The sequence below is a fragment of the Coregonus clupeaformis genome, chromosome 10, assembly GCF_020615455.1.
Source record: "Coregonus clupeaformis isolate EN_2021a chromosome 10, ASM2061545v1, whole genome shotgun sequence".
Taxonomy (NCBI): Eukaryota; Metazoa; Chordata; class Actinopteri; order Salmoniformes; family Salmonidae; genus Coregonus; species Coregonus clupeaformis.
Genome location: NC_059201.1, coordinates 59,455,954 through 59,474,850, shown reverse-complemented (window position 1 = coordinate 59,474,850; position 18,897 = coordinate 59,455,954). Strand labels below are relative to the sequence as shown.

The 18,897-nt window shown below is 42.3% G+C and overlaps 1 protein-coding gene across 1 annotated transcript in view; it reads left to right on the top strand.

The window, feature by feature from the left end:
- Window positions 1-18,623, top strand: part of rbl1 (retinoblastoma-like 1 (p107)) — a 35,508-nt gene extending 16,885 nt beyond the window's left edge. The window contains exons 4-22 of the mRNA XM_045223095.1: window positions 224-288; window positions 414-542; window positions 791-948; window positions 1,390-1,454; window positions 1,589-1,775; window positions 2,175-2,341; window positions 2,722-2,834; window positions 3,270-3,373; window positions 3,631-3,768; window positions 4,005-4,169; window positions 4,565-4,700; window positions 5,191-5,409; window positions 11,903-12,084; window positions 12,618-12,794; window positions 15,529-15,600; window positions 15,830-15,920; window positions 16,244-16,404; window positions 17,004-17,168; window positions 17,696-18,623. Coding sequence (XP_045079030.1) covers window positions 224-288; window positions 414-542; window positions 791-948; window positions 1,390-1,454; window positions 1,589-1,775; window positions 2,175-2,341; window positions 2,722-2,834; window positions 3,270-3,373; window positions 3,631-3,768; window positions 4,005-4,169; window positions 4,565-4,700; window positions 5,191-5,409; window positions 11,903-12,084; window positions 12,618-12,794; window positions 15,529-15,600; window positions 15,830-15,920; window positions 16,244-16,404; window positions 17,004-17,168; window positions 17,696-17,869 — 2,668 coding nt within the window. The 3' untranslated portion in view covers window positions 17,870-18,623. The remainder of the gene's footprint in view (window positions 1-223; window positions 289-413; window positions 543-790; window positions 949-1,389; window positions 1,455-1,588; window positions 1,776-2,174; window positions 2,342-2,721; window positions 2,835-3,269; window positions 3,374-3,630; window positions 3,769-4,004; window positions 4,170-4,564; window positions 4,701-5,190; window positions 5,410-11,902; window positions 12,085-12,617; window positions 12,795-15,528; window positions 15,601-15,829; window positions 15,921-16,243; window positions 16,405-17,003; window positions 17,169-17,695) is intronic.
- Window positions 18,624-18,897: the final 274 nt, after the last annotated feature.

Here is an 18,897-nt window from a genome sequence, read left to right as displayed (position 1 = left end):
TCTCCCTCATCTGTCTGTGTGGGTCTTTATCTGTCTCTCTGTCTCGCTCTCGCTGTATGTCTGCCTCTGTCTGTCAATCGCGGTCTTTCGCTCTCTTTCTGGCTGTTTCTCTGTCTCTTTACCAAAGAGATATCTCATCACGTTTGAAATATTGATTGCAAGTTTCAGACGACTGCATGAAATGTTACCTATGACATCCCATAACCCCCTCTCACTATGTTAGGCGCCTGCCCTGTCACGTCAGTGATGTATTCAAATTCTGCTGGACCCTGTTTGTGTACACTAAAGGTAAGCTAGGAAATGTAATCGGTTCTCTTTTAACATGTTTTAACCAATGTGGGAAATTCTGTTTTAATTTAACCCAATGCCTTCAGTCCCACCTATTAGTGACATAATCTACTCCCTGATCATAGGAAATTTCCGTATGATTGGCGATGACTTGGTGAACTCATACCACCTCCTGCTCTGCTGCTTGGACTTGGTGTTTGGAAATGCCCTGCTGTGCTCCAACAGGAAAGACCTTGTCAACCCACTTTTCAAAGGTAGCATGTTATAATTGACGTAAAAGTAATTTACAACCAATAACAAAACACAGCTACTTTATAAAAGGTAATCAATAAAATGAAACGAGCTGATGGCACTCATTTGACTTCAACTCATTCAAACTTGAATTATGAACAAATAGCATTATAGTTTTGAATATGAGAGAAATGGAGAAAGGGGCAGATTAATCAGGAGCAACATGACATACTGAAGAGTGGAGACAAACCAAGGCTTCCTTTGTCCTCAGGCTTGCCCAGCATCTTCAGGTTGGAAAACAACACCCCGGAGGAGCCGCCATGTGTCATCGACCGGCTGTGTGAGCTACACGACGGCTTGGTGGTGGAGGCCAAGGGCATCAAGGAGCACTACTTCAAGCCCTACATTAAAAGGCTCTTTGAGCGGCAGGTGAGACCCCTCATTAAAACAATGACGACCTGCCGTCTGGTGGAGGACTGTGGTGGGTTAAAGCGACCGTGCCACACACACACACAAAAGCTCAATAATGTACACATTCCATAATCCAACCACACACCCTTACGCATAAAATGTTCACTCAAACACACACAGCCACATGCCCCCCAGCCAAGGTTATTTCTAGTCTTCTGTCAGTCATTCTGTGGAAGGATTCCCTCATTCACAGCACATGAATACTGATGCCGACATAATTAATTTTGAATATAGTAAATCCTGTGGGAGATAGTAATTGGATCCTTTTTGTCTGAACTAGAATAAAGAGATCCTTGAAAAGATGGGAAAACTGCATCAGTCCCTTTTGATCCCTGCGACGGAACTGTTGAGCCTCCCCAGGGCCCAGTGTGTCGATTCATTCATTATCTTCTCCTCCAGATTCTTAAAGGGAACGAGGATCTGCTGACAGATCTACTGGATCCACCAAACTTCATAGATAACAAGTGAGTTTATTGGATCCTAATCTGTTATTTTTAGAGGTGCCTAGAATGTTATCACACTCGGTCACGTTTGAAACGTCTTCTTGTGTTTTTAACGTTGCTTGCTTATGGTCTGATATCGTGTGTTCGCCACCCAGTAAAGCGATAAACCGGGAGTATGAGGAATACGTGCTGACTGTGGGGGACTTTGACGAGAGGGTGTTCCTGGGGGCGGACGCCGACGAGGAGATCGGGACGCCCAGGAAGGCTGCACCAGAGCTCCGGACCTGCCAGCTGTCAGCCCGCATGCAGGTGGAGAGCAACCTGCAACAGCACTTTGAGAAGGTAGATGGCTGAATCCAGTTACATTCTTAAAACTGAAAATCAACAGGGATGATGCACATTTATTTAACTATCTCTGCAAACTAACTGAACAGAGATGTATTTTTTCCTGATTATTTATCAAATATAGATTTTTCAAATTATATTGCCACATACCGCTTAAATTTTTTTGCTCATTGTCTTGTCTGTGTTGGCCACATCTTTGCTAATGTCATCTCGCTAAATAATCATTGCGTGAATAAAATGTGAAAAAGAGTGATTCCACTCTCAGGGTGTTTACCCATCCCATTTCAATCGCTAATCAAAATCCCCTCTGACTTGATTGCGCTTAAACAGAGATCATGTGACTCTTATGACTTTGAGAGGAAATAAAACCTTGTTCTGTCGTGTGTGTGTGTGCAGAAGCGCACCCTGGCCCCCTCCACTCCTCTGACGGGCAGACGTTACCTGAAGGAGAAGGAGCTGCTGGTAACCCCTGTGTCCTCGGCCACGCAAAGCGTCAGCCGACTCCAGAGCATGGTCTCAGGCCTGCGTAGCGCCCCCAGCGAGGCCCTGATGCAGATATTCCAGTAAGCTCACATCCACTGCCTCAAATGTCCATTCGAGTGTATAGGGCCATTTTCATGAATGGAGAATCTCCATTGAAAGTGTGTTTTAGTCCAGGACTGGGTTTATAACCATGGTCTGGGAAACCGTCCCTACATGTTAAATAGTTTGTGTAAGCTAGGCATGTTCATCTGGTTTGGGTCAATTGAATTACAATTCAGTCAATTCAGGAAGTAAACAGAAATTCTAATTCCAATTTTCCCATTGAAATATAATTGCCCCCAACCGTGATTGGTTGATCAATCAAGTCCCAGGGAGAAGAGAAACATAGAGGCCACTACGACTTGAATTGGAAGGTATGTGGTGTTTAACTGTTTTGGCCCTGTGACTTATTCACATGTAGGTCATGTTCGCGGGACCCCACCGAAGCCATTCTGAGCAGAGTGAAAACCCTGGGACAGACGTTCAAGCAACATTACACAAATGACTCAGAGGAGCTGCCTGGATCACACATGGGTGAGATACCAGACACAAATACAGATGGAATACATTGAGCATGCAGAAATAGGAATGAAATACGCTTGGAGAAGGGGTACATCACAAATGTCAAAAAGTGGACTTAGTACGCAACTGCTCCAACACTCTTTTGCAATTTACCGTAAACAGTGTTCTGTCAAAAACATGCCTCCAAAAATGACGAGGTGTTTCCAGTTGTTTACATTAAATCTATTGTGTGTATTCCGCTTTCCATGTATATTACTTCTATTGTTGAACAGACAAAAAGCAGACACAAGACCACAGTATGAAAATTTATGCATTCACTAACTGTAAGTCGCTCTGGATAAGAACGTCTGCTAAATGACTAAAATGTAAATGTATTTCGTTAAAATAATGGGTAATTGAAAGCTTGTATGTTCTTCCTAATGCCATTTATTGGCCCCCTTTGTTCAGATTTTGCTGAGAACAGGATGAAGCTGGCTGAAATCCTCTATTACAAGATCCTCGAGAACGTCATGGCCCAGGAGACAAGGAGGCTACACGGCAAAGACATGGCTGTAAGTTACACTGGGTCGTGTTCATTAGGTATACACTGTAGATAAAATGAAAACTGAAAGTGTTTCTTATTGGACAAGTTCAGATAGTGCCTCTCTGTTTCACACTGTTATCTTCTGTTTCGTGCTATGGCACGCATACATATGGTAACTAACGCCTACAGATATGAAGAATAGCTAAGGTGTGATTAGCATAAAATAAGGTATGACGGTGCATCAGACTGTTGTACGTTCAATGTGCTACTGATTGAACATTGTAGGTGCTGCTGGAGCAGGACATCTTCCACTGCTCTCTGATGGCCTGCTGTCTGGAGGTGGTTCTCTTTGCCTACAGCTCCCAGCGCACCTTCCCCTGGATCATCAGCGTCTTCAAACTACGACCGTTCTACTTCTTCAAGGTAAGTGGCTAGCTGCACTCGCACGCAAACGCTCAACCACTCACAGTAGATTGAAATGGTCTTGTCAACCCCTACCCACACACACGTATGTATTGAAGCAATATCTCTAACCAATAACGCAATGACACACACGCCATAATCCAACCATACACACATTCACATGAAATGTCTACCGGTACACACACACACACACACACAATCTGACGTCGACCTACGCTGAATATGTGTACATGCAGGTGATTGAGGTGTTCATCCGCTCGGAAGAGGGTCTGTCCCGGGACATGGTGAAGCACCTGAACTCCATCGAAGAGCAGGTGCTGGAGTGCCAGGCCTGGACAGCAGACTCTGTGCTGTGGGAGGCCTTGGAGCAGGCTCACAACAAGGTCCCCACCGTGGAGGAGGTGAGCAGCCAGAAACACTACAACAACAATGCACAGCCCATTGGGGATCTACTGTACATCAGAAAATGTTTTTTACTGTTGTGTTATCGTGGTGAATAAGTTATAATATAAGATGCAGTCATTTAACTTTGGAATGTGTTGAGCTAGAGCCTGCCTCAGTCTTTAACTGACAAAGTATTTTTATGCTGTTAACTGTGCCTAGTGCATTTTGATTAGGCACTTCAAACCCAACAAATCACAACAATGCAAGCCATATAATAGTAAAAGTACACGATCCTAGCTAACATGGACCAAAGGGAATTCCCATAAGGATAGGGGTCACAGTTAACAGACTTGATATATTTGTAAATGGTTAACTATTCCTAACTGATCTTCCTCCTCTCTATCGTATCCAGGTGAACTTCCCCAGTAGTTTTGACACGGGGAGCAACAGCAGTGCTGGTCCCTCCCACCTTCCCCTGGTGGCCCTCTCCCCCATCATCCACCCCCGCATCCGAGAGTTTAGAACGGGCCTGAGCAGCGCACGCAAAGGTAGGCCATCTTGGTGTCAGAGGCTCTATCTCAATTAGGCTATCCACGATTCCTCGCATTGAATCTCCTCGCCACCTCAACCGTATTGGAGGAGAAGGTACATGGACCTTCTTCTCAAATCTGCTTCAGAACGAGGCAGGTAGAGAGGATGCGAGGAATTGAGAAAAGATGAATTGAGAAAGAGCCAGTATGTCAGCATTTCTTATTTTTTCCCTTTTGTGTATGTCAGTATTGTATGCCACAGTGTGTGTCCTCAATCAGCCACTAGAGGGAGATTGTATCAATCTTTGTGTTCACATGGAGTGGTGTGACTTTAATGTCCCTTTTGATTACAGTAGACTGTACATCCATACTGTCCTCAAAATAACATGAAAGCTCTCTCTCTTGAAATAACGGCATATAATTTTCGACTTTCAGGCTTATGCTAAGTTCCCCAGGAAAATGAATGCTCTTTCAAGTCTAACAAACTGAACCTCTGTCCTTTTCCCAGACATTCCTCCGTCGCCCTTATCCGTCCACGACCGTTACAGCTCCCCGGCGGCAGGCAGTGCCAAGCGGCGTCTGTTTGGGGACGACAGCAGCAGCCAGGCCCAGCAGTCCCTTGCCAAGAGGCTCACGTTCACGCCTGGGGGGACGCTGAAGATCGAGACCCCCACCATACTCAATATGACCACAGCCAATGGCCAGCAGCTCAGCATCCCACTGCAAGGTACAGCCGCCGCGAGGTGGTCCTCTGTAGCTCAGCTGGTAGAGCACGGCGCTTGTAACGCCAAGGTAGTGGGTTCGATCCCCGGGACCACCCATACACAAAAATGTATGCACGCATGACTGTAAGTCGCTTTGGATAAAAGCGTCTGCTAAATGGCATATTATAACACTTATCGCACACTGTGTTATTTAGACACATTTTTGGTCAGTTAAATTAAGGATGTACACTACCGGTCAAAAGTTTTAGAACACCTACTCATTCAAGGGTTTTTCTTTATTTTTACAATTTTCTACATTGTAGAATAATAGTGAAGACATCAAAACACATATGTAATCATGTAGTAACCAAAAAAGTGTTAAACAAATCAAAATATATATTTTATATTTGAGATTCTTCAAATAGCCACCCTTTGCCTTGATGACAGCTTTGCACACTCTTGGCATTCTCTCAACCAGCTTCATGAGGTAGTCACATGGAATACATTTCAATTAACAGGTGTGCCTTGTTAAAAGTTAATTTGTGGAATTTCTTTCCCCCTTAATGCGTTTGAGCTAATCAGTTGTGTTGTGACAAGGTAAGGGTGGTATACAGAAGATAGCCCTATTTGGTAAAAGACCAAGTCCATATTATGGCAAGAATAGCTCAAATAAGCAAAGAGAAACGACAGTCCATCATTACTTTAAGACATGAAGGTCAGTCAATCCGGAAAATGTCAAGAACTTTGAAAGTTTCTTCAAGTGCAGTCGCAAAAACCATCAAGTGCTATGATGAAACTGGCTCTCATGAGGACCACCACAGGAATGGAAGACCCAGAGTTACCTCTGCTGCAGAGGAGAAGTTCATTAAAGTTACCAGCCTCAGAAATTGCAGCCAAAAATAAATGCTTCTCAGAGTTCAAGTAACAGACACATCTCAACATCAACTGTTCAGAGGGGACTGTGTGAATCAGGCCTTCATGGTCGAATTGCTGCAATGAAACCACTACTAAAGGACACCAATAAGAAGAAGAGACTTACTTGGGCCAAGAAACACGAGCAATGGACATTAGACCGGTGGAAATGTGTCCTTTGGTCTGGAGTCCAAATTTGAGATTTTTGGTTCCAACCGCTGTGTCTTTGTGAGACGCGGTGTGGGTGAACGGATGATCTCCGCGTGTGTATTTCCCACCGTAAAACATGGAAGAGGATGTGGGGGTGCTTTGCTGGTGACACTGTCTGTGATTTATTTAGAATTCAAGGCACACTTAACCAGCATGGCTACCACAGCATTCTGCAGCAATACGCCATCCCATCTGGTTTGGGCTTAGTGGGACTATCATTTGTTTTTCAACAGGACAATGTCCCAACACACATCCAGGCTGTGTAAGGGCTATTTGACCAAGAAAGAGAGTGATGGAGTGCTGCATCAGATGACCTGGCCTCCACAATCCCCCGACCTCAACCAAATTGAGATGGTTTGGGTTGAGTCGGACCGCAGAGTGAAGGAAACCAGCCAACAAGTGCTCAGCATATGTGGGAACTCCTTCAAGAGTGTTGGAAAAGCATTCCAGGTGAAGCTGGTTGAGAGAATGCCAAGAGTGTGCAAAGCTGTCATCAAGGCAAAGGGTGGCTATTTGAAGAATCTCATTTGTTTAACACTTTTTTGGTTACTACATGATTCCATGTGTGTTATTTCATAGTTTTGATGACAATGTAGAAAATAGTAAAAATAAAGAAAAACCCTTGAATGAGTAGGTGTTCTAAAACTTTTGACCAGTAGTGTATACGGATAAATCCATTTGAATTCATTCACTTTTTGACAGCACCCATTTTGATTTTTTTTATAAACCTTCCATACATATTTGACCATTGTAGAAGTGCTCAGAAAGTGACTTTTTGGACCTGAATGCCAAAACATTTAAGAGATAAAGGTGCTCAAAGTTGACCCATTTTGCATACCCCACAATACCATGAGACATCATCTCTTCATAACTGGAAAAGATAAACAGTTAAGATTGATATAATTTAAAAGCTTACAAACAGGGTTGTCAAACTATTTTATAACTTATGGGGAAAAAATAGTTTTTTATTTAAAGAAAATACCTTTAGCCTCAATTATAAAAATAATAATAATCGTTGTAGCTTAGACCATATTTTACATAATCTAAGGTAGGGATTGGCAACAGGTGTCCCTTTCGTAGGCCCGCGGATCAAACGTTGTCAAGAGGGGGGCCGCTAAAATGTTTTGCTTGCAATTTCACTTAGGGCCCCCAAAAGGCTAGGGCCGGCTCAGACTGTGGGTATGGATGTAGGGACGCAGACCCCTGAGCCACTGCGGCCCCTCATGATGAGTTCAGATTTTTTGTGGCGCCCATCCCTGATCTAAGTTTTTTGTGTTGTGCCTGCCTTCGGTTGAGACACAACATGCTCTTGAATACAGGCAGGGTGTCATGTTTTGGCTGATAAATGTACTTTCAAATGGTACCACAAAGAGAATGTTGAGTTGAATGGGAATATCTGTTGTTTTAAATTATACTGTCAATCCTCCATAGGAAATCTATTGAAATCATAGAAATGTAGATTATAGAATAGACATGACAATTTAAGTTGACATTCGACAGTGGGTGGACCGGCAGTTATCTTTGTGGTAGTAATAAGAAGTCAAAAATGCATTCAATTTTAAATGTCAATGGTGTACCAGCTAGATTGCAGTTGTCTGAAGAGATAGAATGAACCTATGTGTTAAATTTCTATGATAGAAATGACACCCACCCTATATTCAAGAGCATTTTGTGCCTCAACCGATGGTAGGCAAAACACAAAAACCTCAGCTGATGTGAAATAGGGTCTATGCTATAACATGGGGGGAAAAATCAATAGTTACGTATCGGGATATAATTTTTGATGATATATCGTATCGTTTTGACTATCACAATATTATTTGCACCAAAACCCTTCATAGCTTGTTCTCCATCTTCTTTTTAAATAGGGAGCCAATTAGATTTCAGCACTTATTTCCATGACTGATCAAAACTTGTTTTTCTCATGGCTCTCTTGTACCTCAGCAGCAGACATGGTGAGCAATATGTTTGGAACATCAAAACGATATAAAATCACAGAATCTAATTGCAATACATACGGAATCGTGAAAATCGCCACCAAAGTATTGTGATAATATCGGTCCCAGGCAATTCCCAGCCCTATTGCAAATATGGAAAACAAATCGGCATTTACGCATTTTTAGATAATTGACATTAAAGGTTTAAAAATGACTATTTATTCAAACACATATTTATTAATTTTTTATCTCCGGAATGTTTTGGACTTCAGGTCTAAAAAGTCACTTTCTGACCACTTCTTCTATGTGCAACCAAGTATGGAAAGTTTTGTTTAAATCAAAAGGGATGCTGTCAAAAAGTGATTGAATTAACATGGATTTACCCAGTGGGCAAAAAGTACCCAATTGTCATTCTTGAGTAAAAGTAAAGATACCTTAATAGAAAACGACTCAAGTAAAAGTGAAAGTCATCCAGTACAATACTACTTGAGTAAAAGTCTAAAAGTATTTGGTTTTAAATTTACTTAAGTATCAAAAGTAAATGTAGTTGCTAAAATATACTTAAGTACAAATCATTTCAAAATCCTTATATTAAGCAAACCAGATGGTGACATTTTCTAGTTTTTTTTATTTACTGAAAGCCAGGGAGACACACTCCAACACTCAGACATAATTCATAAATGAAGCATGTGTGTTTAGTGAGTCCGCCAAATCAGAGGCAGTAGGGATGACCAGGGATGTTCTCTTGATAAGCACGTGAATTTGACCATTTTCCTGTCCTGCTAAGCATTCAAAATGTACTGAGTACTTTTGGGTGTCAGGGAAAATGTACGGAATAAAAAGTACTGTATTTTCTTTAAGAATGTAGTGAAGTAAATTGTCAAAAATATAAATAGTAAAGTACAGATGACCCAAAAAACTACTTAGGAGTACTTTGAAGTATTTTTACTTAAGTACTTTACACCCCTGGATTTACCCATATCCATCTTGTGGCTGATGTTTTATTTTTTAATTAAGGAGAAGGCCTTTAAAAAGTGATTTAAAAACACTAGAAAGGATACCACTACGGTTCTGGAGGATAGTGGTGTCCCCAGATTTATTTTGTCCGTATCTTGTATAAGAATCTCTCATAAATGGTCTGCGGACTTTAGCTAACAAATTAATGAGTATAGAATGTACAGTCGTGGTCAAAAGTTTAGAGAATGACATAAATATACATTTTCACAAAGTCTGCTGCTTCAGTTTTTATGATGGCAGTTTGCATATACTCAAGAATGTTATGAAGAGTGATCAGATGAATTGCAATTAATTGCAAAGTCCCTCTTTGCCATAAAAATGAACTTAATCCCCCAAAAACATTTCCACTGCATTTCAGCCCTGCCACAAAAGGACCAGCTGACATCATATCAGTGATTCTCTTGTTAACACAGGTGAGAGTGTTGACGAGGACAAGGCTAGAGATCACTCTGTCATGCTGATTGAGTTAGAATAACAGACTGGAAGCTTTAAAGGGAGGGTAGTGCTTGAAATCATTGTTTTTCCTCTGTTAACCATGGTTACCTGCAAGGAGACACGTGCCATCATCATTGCTTTGCACAAAAAGGGCTTCACAGGCAAGGATATTGCTGCTAGTAAGATTGCACCTAAATCAACCATTTATCAGATCATCAAGAACTTCAAGGAGAGAGGTTCAATTGTTGTGAATAAGGCTTCATGGCACCCCAAAAAGTCAAGCAAGCGCCAGGACCTTCTCCTAAAGTTGATTCAGCTGCGGGATCGGGGCACCACCAGTGCAGAGCTTGCTCAGGAATGGCAGCAGGCAGGTGTGAGTGCATCTGCACGCACAGTGAGGCAAAGACTTTTGGAGGATGGCCTGGTGTCAAGAAGGGCAGCGAGGAAGCCACTTCTCTCCAGGAAAAACATCAGGGACAGACTGATATTCTGCAAAAGTTACAGGGATTGGACTGCTGAGGACTGGGGTAGTCATTTTCTCTGAATCCCCTTTCTGATTGTTTGGGGCATCCGGAAAAAGCTTGTCCGGAGAAGACAAGGTAAGTGCTACCATCAGTCCTGTGTCATGCCAACAGTAAAGCATCCTGAGACCATTCATGTGTGGGGTTCCTTCTCAGCCAAGGGAGTGGGCTCACTCACAATTTTGCCTAAGAACACAGCCATGAATAAAGAATGGTACCAACACATCCTCCGAGAGTAACTTCTCCCAACCATCCAAGAACAGTTTGGTGACGACCAATGCCTTTTCCAGCACGATGGAGCACCTTGCCATAAGGCAAAAAGTATAACTAAGTGGCTCAGGGGAACAAAACATCTACATTTTGGGTCCATGGCCAGGAAACTCCCCAGACCTTAATCCCATTGAGAACTTGTGGTCGATCCTCAAGAGGCGGGTGGACAAACAAACAACCCACACATTCTGACAAACTCCAAGCATTGATTATGCAAGAATGGGCTGCCATCAGTCAGGATGTGGCCCAGAAGTTAATTGACAGCATGCCAGGGCGGATTGCAGAGGTCTTGAAAAAGAAGGGTGAACACTGCAAATATTGACTCTTTGCATAAACTTAATGTAATTGTAAATAAAAGCCTTTGACACTTATGTAATGCTTGTAATTATACTTCAGTATACCATATTAACATCTGGCAAAAATATCTAAAAACACTGAAGCAGCAAACTTTGTGAAGACCAATACTTGTGTCATTCTCAACTTTTGACCACGACTGTATGAAGTTATTCCAGAAGAATGAATAGCGACTAAAAATCATGGTCCATTTGGTACCATCACATACGAGTTACCTGAATTTTCAGTAATCTATGGTAACTTTGGACATTTATAGTTGAATAACTTGTTTTTAATTATTCCTGCATAGTATTCGTTTTTTTATGTGTCCATGAATTTCTAGTGGATAGACCATATGGTTCAACAGAAAATTGCCTAATTAATGAAAAAAGCATCTACTCAACAATGGCATTATTTTCAATTAACTCTGCAACTCTTCCAACTATTGAGTTTTTTCACAACTGCTACCAATTTGTCACCAAAACATTTACAACAGACATTGACAAGGTAAAATAAATAAAAGTTGTAAAAATAAAAAAAATATTTCATGCTGACATCCTCATTCACTAAGTTGATGGTTTATATTTAGGAGGCCACACAGGGCCACACAGAGGGTCAGAGATAATTAGTCCCCTGTGATAATCTGAAGTACCCAAAAAGGCCACTAGATGTAATCTTATAAAATTCATTAAAAAAACTTGAAAGCTACCAAAATTCTGGTAGTTTACTGGTAAACTCAAAGTTTCCAGTAATATATCCTCCCTTTGCAACCCTACACGGAACATACTTTTGGTCATTTTATTGATATGAAATTGCGCAACGCCTCCACAAGCCAATCGTCCCCGCCTGTTCTGAGTACAATGTGCCTGTGTGACCCCCAGGTATAAAGAATGATCTGGGAGGCATCACACTGATCCAGGTGCAGACCGGAGGGGAGCCCGGCAGCCCCATTACAGCCCAGGTCCTCCTGACAGCCTCACCCAGCCCGGCACCTCAGGCCCAGCCAGACCCCCAACAGAGCCGGCCCCGACGCACAGGCTCCTTGGCCCTCTTCTTCAGGAAGGTGAAACAGAGGGCACACACAGGCTGCGTCACAAATGGCACCCTATTCTCTGTATCAGTGGTTCGCAAATCTGTCCTCGGGTACCCCCAGCCGTTCCACGTATCTATTCCAGAGCTAGCAAACCTGATTGTAAACTAATCATCAAGCCCTTGACTAGTGAGTCAGGTGAGCTAGTTCAGGGCAACAACAAAATTTGTGAAACGTATAGGGGTCCCAGAGAGGTTTGAGAACCATGTCCGATATGGTGCACTACTTTTGACCAGAGCCTTGTGGGCCCTGGTCAAAAGTAGTGCACTATATAGGGAATAGGGTGCCATTTGGGATGCATACGAAGTCAGAACAGCACACAGTCATTATCTACAGGGGGGCTTTATTTTTTTCTTCACATGCCACACAAATAATGAATAATGGTGTAAGTAGTACTAGCTGTTACAAATAACTCAAATGTTTCACTCTTGGAGATGTTTCCTTGGTGCATTGAAAATCTTCAGCCAGCTGAGACACATTATCTCCCTCTCTCGCCCTCTCTGTAGGTGTACCACCTGGCCAGTGTGCGGCTAAGAGACCTGTGCGTGAGGCTGGACATCTCGGCAGAGCTGCGGGGGAAGATCTGGACGTGCTTTGAGCACTCCGTCGTCCAGTGTCCGGAGCTGATGAAGGACAGACACCTGGACCAGCTCCTCCTTTGCGCCGTCTACATCATCTCTAAGGTACTGAAGCACTGGTTGTTTTAGCTACTTAAGTTGAATGCATTGATTTGTAAGCCTCTCGAGAGCGTCTGCTAAATATGCCTTTCTACGCCGCTGTGTTTCTGGATTCACTGAATGAGTTGAGGGATGTTCTGTTGGTCTTGAACAGAGGGATTGACACAGGTGATAATGACTTGATTAGAATCCGTTAGTCAATTATTTCTGTCATACAGGGTACTTAATATGATACTTTCTTGTTTTTATTTTTTCTCATGTGGACAATAACCTTGAATAAAATGTTTCGTTATTTTATACTCTTTCATTAATCTTTCTTTTTTTCAATTTCTAAGAAAATTGTTAGACTTACATTCCCTATTAAAACACAGAATACCCTTTATATTCAAATTTGACAAATGTATTCCCTTGTTTCTTAATATAAAATGTCCTCTACTTTTCTGCACCATCAAGAAATCTGACTGAAAACATTTGTAATGCGTTCTTTTGGATTCATTATTTTATTGAAGAACTGCAGGTGTTTCTGTGGACTTAAGGAACTACTGTATACAGTTTAATTTGTTGGTTCTGGATACAATACTACTGCCTCCTAGTAGTACTGCCTCTTTATGGAACCCTTGCTGATCCAAGGTAGAGGTCATCTTTTGGGCAAAGGTTGGTCTAGCAGTCACAGCCAATGCCGACAGCACATATGTCTGTTCTCGAATCTCAGCCCCACTGCTCTTCCTCTCTGTTCTGTCTGTCTGTTGAATCAAAAATACAAGAGTGATCATTTCCAGACAGGCCCAGGTCCCTTGGTGCATCCCACCACGGATCACTTGACGTAGCCGGCTAGGTCAGTGCCCTTGAGCCGGTACTTGGTGGAGTCCTAGACCCCCCTGGTCTGGAGCTCTTGGAGGACAGCTTGGCACAGATCTTGCTGTGTTTCTCTAGTCTGTAATAACTATACCCGGGATGAATCTTCTAGATTGTCTTGTTAAAACTGATGTTCTATGTTCCCTAGTCACCAGAATGTTGAAACGGAATGTTTGGAATGTATTGATTAGTTGTGACATCATGGCTGGCTCAGACATGGCATTCTAATTCTATGGGCTCACATGCTTATGTAGTTGTGATGTCATAATGGACAAACACTGCCCAAAATGGTAAATAATGTGACCTACCTGTGTTGAACTGCTTGCCCTCATCTCATATTTAAACATAGATGCAGTAAAGGAGTCAATGGATTGGTGCACATTTAACAAATCTGATCTAACAGAGTGGATATCCGTCAGGATTTATGTATTGTAACAGGCCTATACCATGTGGTTACTTAAGTCCGATTTTGATATATTTGGCTGTTTTCACTGCATAACATTTAGAAGTTGTCCCTTTTCAGTTTTAGAAGTGACTGCTAAATGCTAACTCCCATTCTTATAAGCTGGTTAGCATAGCTAGCATACTGGTAGTCAGCCGTTTTTTAACTGTAATGCAGTTGATTGGTAACGATGACATGAACGTGTTGGGGTTGACATCCATACAAAGCATTATACTGCGATTTTTACCTCAACATAGTGTGAAATACACATACACAGTAACCTAAATGTAGGCAGATTTTGCTGGGGGGGGGCAATGAGGAGACTCTGGATCTTGCCCCTGTGGCCCTTTCCCCCACGCGTTTCCATGGCAATTTCATTGTTATGGTCGAGTTCGATTGACCTCTACCGCATCTGTGGCACATTTCCTTGAGGGGAAACTGTAATATGACAATTGACTCAATAATACAGTGTGTGTGTGTCCGTCCTACTGCAATAACTGACGTACTCCGGATGGCCCATATCATAATCATCACCTTATCTTACTGACTCAATGTGACCTTCAGCAGAATTGACTAATTTTCACTGTAGAATATTGTTCTGACTGCATAGGCATATTCGGCATATAAGTGCTCCCAATATTCCAGAGGGCAATTTTGTCCCCCCCCAATAATATTCAATCCATTGAATGCGCCGCTTGGTTCATAGAACCGATATCCGCTATTGACAGTTGTGACAAACAGAGCGTTTCTTTATTTTTGTTTTTACAAATTTGCCTCTAACTTTTGAACAGTTGTGGCTATCAGCTATTATGATCCCATTCCTGAAAGCTAAGACTCTCAGGAACACGTGTCTTATGTTTCCCTCTACCACACCCACAAGCCACGCAGGACACAATCTCATTTGAAAGCAATGCAGATCTTCTTTTCTACACACATCCACACACTTACTACCAGATGATCCCAATACCTTTCTGATGAATTTCAGTCACTACAAACAATAAATCCTTCCAATTGAAATGTGGCCTACCTGATTTGACATGTCTTTGTGTTATGTTGTGCATTAATTGAGGTAATGGCAGTAAGGCAAAATTCATCAACATTTTTTTACACATTTGTTTCTGATAGCCCCAGGTGTCCTAAAATAGATAATCAAATAGTAATGACATGGACCATCAAGCTACCTTAAGACAATTATGTGTTAGGGTAGTAGATATAGAGAGAACGCATTGATACTTTTTTTGGGGGGGGGAATAAAACGCAATTGTCACATTGTTTTAACCCAAGCTGTACCCAGAGGAAGAAGGCCATGTTTTGCCAGCCCCTGGCACTAACACGTTTAAGTAACGCTGTCATAAAGCATTTCAGCATACATTTATTTTCTCATTTTCTGAGTGATTGTTGCTTGAATTCCTATTAATAGTATACATATGAATGTTGTTGTAGATTACGAAAGAAGGCCACACGTTCCAGGACATCATGAAATGTTACCGCAGTCAACCACAAGCCAGCAGTCATGTAAGTAACCCACATGCCAGATTTTTCTGAACGCTTCAGTACTTTATTTCAAGATCTTCTCCAAAACACTTCTGCAGAGAGAGGTGCCTTTTTGTGGTGTATAGTCAGAACTGATTTTAATATAAACCACTAATATTATATTACATATAGAATTTGTGCCTGTCGTATAGCATAAAATAATTTTTGCGTGATGTGTTCCTTATGGTTCTTGTGTGTACCCACTCCACAGGTCTACCGCAGTGTCCTCATCCGGCCCAGCAGCACTAGAGAACAGCCCTCAGACGAGAACATGGAAGTGGACCCCACCTCTGGTGGAAAATGTAAGACAGCTCGCCCCCAAATTGCCTTTCTATCTGCTGGAGTATAGCCAGGTGGTTCGGATAGTTACTTTCGGACCACTAAAAGATACCTCATACCTGAGCTGAGAGAGACTCTGGAACTGAATCCCACTGAATGTCACCTGAATGAATGTCCAGCTGTTAGAAAATGTTGGTTTCATATGGTTTGTTTCTAGCACAGAAATTATGAAAGAAAATGTAGTTTTCATATTCTTTTTTTATTGTATAAAAAAAATGGATATTGATACGGTAGGCAGACTCTTTGGTGATATGAGTATCCGTTATTGAACAATTGCACCCACCAGTCTTAATTTCAGCTGCTGAGAAAGCCGACCAGAGCAGCAGAGAGGAGGCCCCTGTCCAAGGCGAGGAGCGCGGCGACCTCATCCAGTTCTACAACTCTGTCTATGTGCTGAAGATAAAGGGCTTTGCCCTCCGATACGCCGCCCCCAGCATGGACAACAGGGTATGGTATGAGGTCTGATACCAAAAGGCTCGGAGACCGTTTCTATCTACAAGCAATCTGAACTGGTCTGACCACCTGCACTGACTCTCCGCACCTTAGCACACATGCACTCACTCACCGCACAGACACACACATCCACACACATATACATTCATGCTACACACAAATCACAACTGCTGCTACCAGACTCTTATTTACTATTGTTAATACTGCACAATTGAAACAGTTAACCCCTAATTCCCCCTGCCCTGATACATGTGTAAATATTGTACTATAAATTGTGCCTTCCTATATTCTACTGTGCCATTTACTTTCTGTTCGTATTATCTTTTATTATTTCGTATTGTTGCATTGTTGAAGGAACCTGCAAGTTAGCATTTTGTTGGACGGTGTATACCATGTGTATCCTGTACATATGACTAATACAACTTTAACCATGGACAGAACTTCTGTCCTGACACCAGTCTACACTTTCGGTCTCTATAATACATTAGTAGTGTATTTGTTGTTAGTTGTAGTTATCTGTCAAAGCAGTCAGAGGTTTGAGGTTTGTAAGCTAGTTGTCTATAGTTAATTGTTTGTTCCCTCTTGTCTTCCAGATGGAGGCCCCTCCTCTGTCTCCGTTCCCCTCGATGAGAGCCCAGCCGCTGTCCCCCCGCCGCATCTCCCAGAGACACTCGATCTACGTGTCCCCACACAAGAATGGCTCCTGTCTCACCCCCAATTCTGCCTACACCTACAAGATCAACGGCAGCCCCTCCAAAGTATGTTCCCACCCTTATGCATTTGTGTGTGTTTGTATTATAAAGTGGCTGTACAGAAGTTTAGTTGCTAATTGTTACCTCAAATTGTGTTGTCTGTATGGTTCATATACACATACTTTAACATAAATACATGTATTAACTCGTGAATCAACATAATCCATACTTTGCACATGTGTGGGGAGGTGTGGTCCTTTCTTTCCAATGAGGTAATTTATGGACAATATTACAGTCCATTTACCTTGGTTTCTCAAACCTCTCCTCAGGGAACCCCAGGCGTTTCACATTTTTGCTGAACTAGCACACCTGATTTGAAGTAGTCAAGGGCTTGATGATTAGTTGACAAGTTGATCAGGTCAGGCGTGTTAGCTCTGGAATAATTAAAATGCATATAATAGCTGGGTGTCCGTGAGGAGAGGTTTGAGAGGCTGATTTAGGGGACCCCTTTTGGCTCAGGAGCACTCCCAGGGGCAAAGGTTCCTTTTACTGCCTGTGTGTATGTTCATGTTAGCTCACCCCTCCTTCCCCAGGAGCTGACTGACATCAACAGGATGATCCGCCAGGGCGGGGTGAGCAGGAAAAGGGCCTTTTCCATGGAGGGCGACTACTTGGGCGAGTCCCCCACCAAACGGGTGTGTCCCGAGAGCGAGGATGTGCTGCTCAAACGGCTGCAGGATGTGGTCAGTGAGAGAGCCCACCACTGAGAGAGCCCACCACTGAGAGAGCCCCTCCCAAACCCAAATCCCACCCTGAAACTCAATCTCTCTTTAAGAACCCAACATTCCAGTGCCAACAACTCATTAATGTCCTCCGCAAGTGCTTACCCTACTTATAGTCTGTAGCTTTTTCTGGTCAACATTTCTTTTGTCTTCAGATGTGATTTCCCCTCGATTTCACAAAGTCACATGAACCAAAACCTGTGTTGCTTTTAAATTGTTCATGGACTTTAAGACGGTGACCAAATAGGCTTTTGCTGCTGAATTGGTTTATCATAAATTATCCTTTGGCCCTCTGTATTGCATTGTAAAGTATGCATGCGGTATCATAGCAGAAAGGGCTGGTTTCTATATGAAATATGGCAGTTTGACTTTGTTTTCCTTCATACTGCTAGTTAAGGCAGCATTTGTGTAGTATCTACACTTTTTATTTTGTCTTATTTTAAGGGAAATTTCTTAGGTATGATCAGTGGTGCTATTTTTGATAAAATATTAATTGGTTTTAAAATCTTAACTCAACCGCAACATCTTACAGTAATCCAAACATCAACTACATACCAACATGTCTGGTATTGCACATTTCCTTGATGTAGTAGGGGCTCGAATTTGATGGATTTCTTATCATCAGGAGTTGAAATTCCAATGTTACAACAACCTAATTTAGTAAATGTGAGCCTCATTATGTCATACAGTGCATTTGGAAAGTATTCAGACCCCTTGACTTTTTCCACATTTTATTATGTTACAGCCTTATTCTAAAATGGATTCGTTTTTTCCCCTCATCAATCTACACACAATACCCCATAATGGCAAAGCAAAAACTGAAAAATCACATTTACATAAGTATTCAGACCCTTTACTCAGTACTTTGTTGAAGCACTTTTGGCAGCGATTACTGCCTCGAGTCTTCTTGGGTATGACGCTACAAGCTTGGCACACCTGAATTTGGGGAGTTTCTCCCGTTCTTCTCTGCAGATCCTCTCGAGCTCTGTCAAGTTGGATGGGGAGCGTCGCTG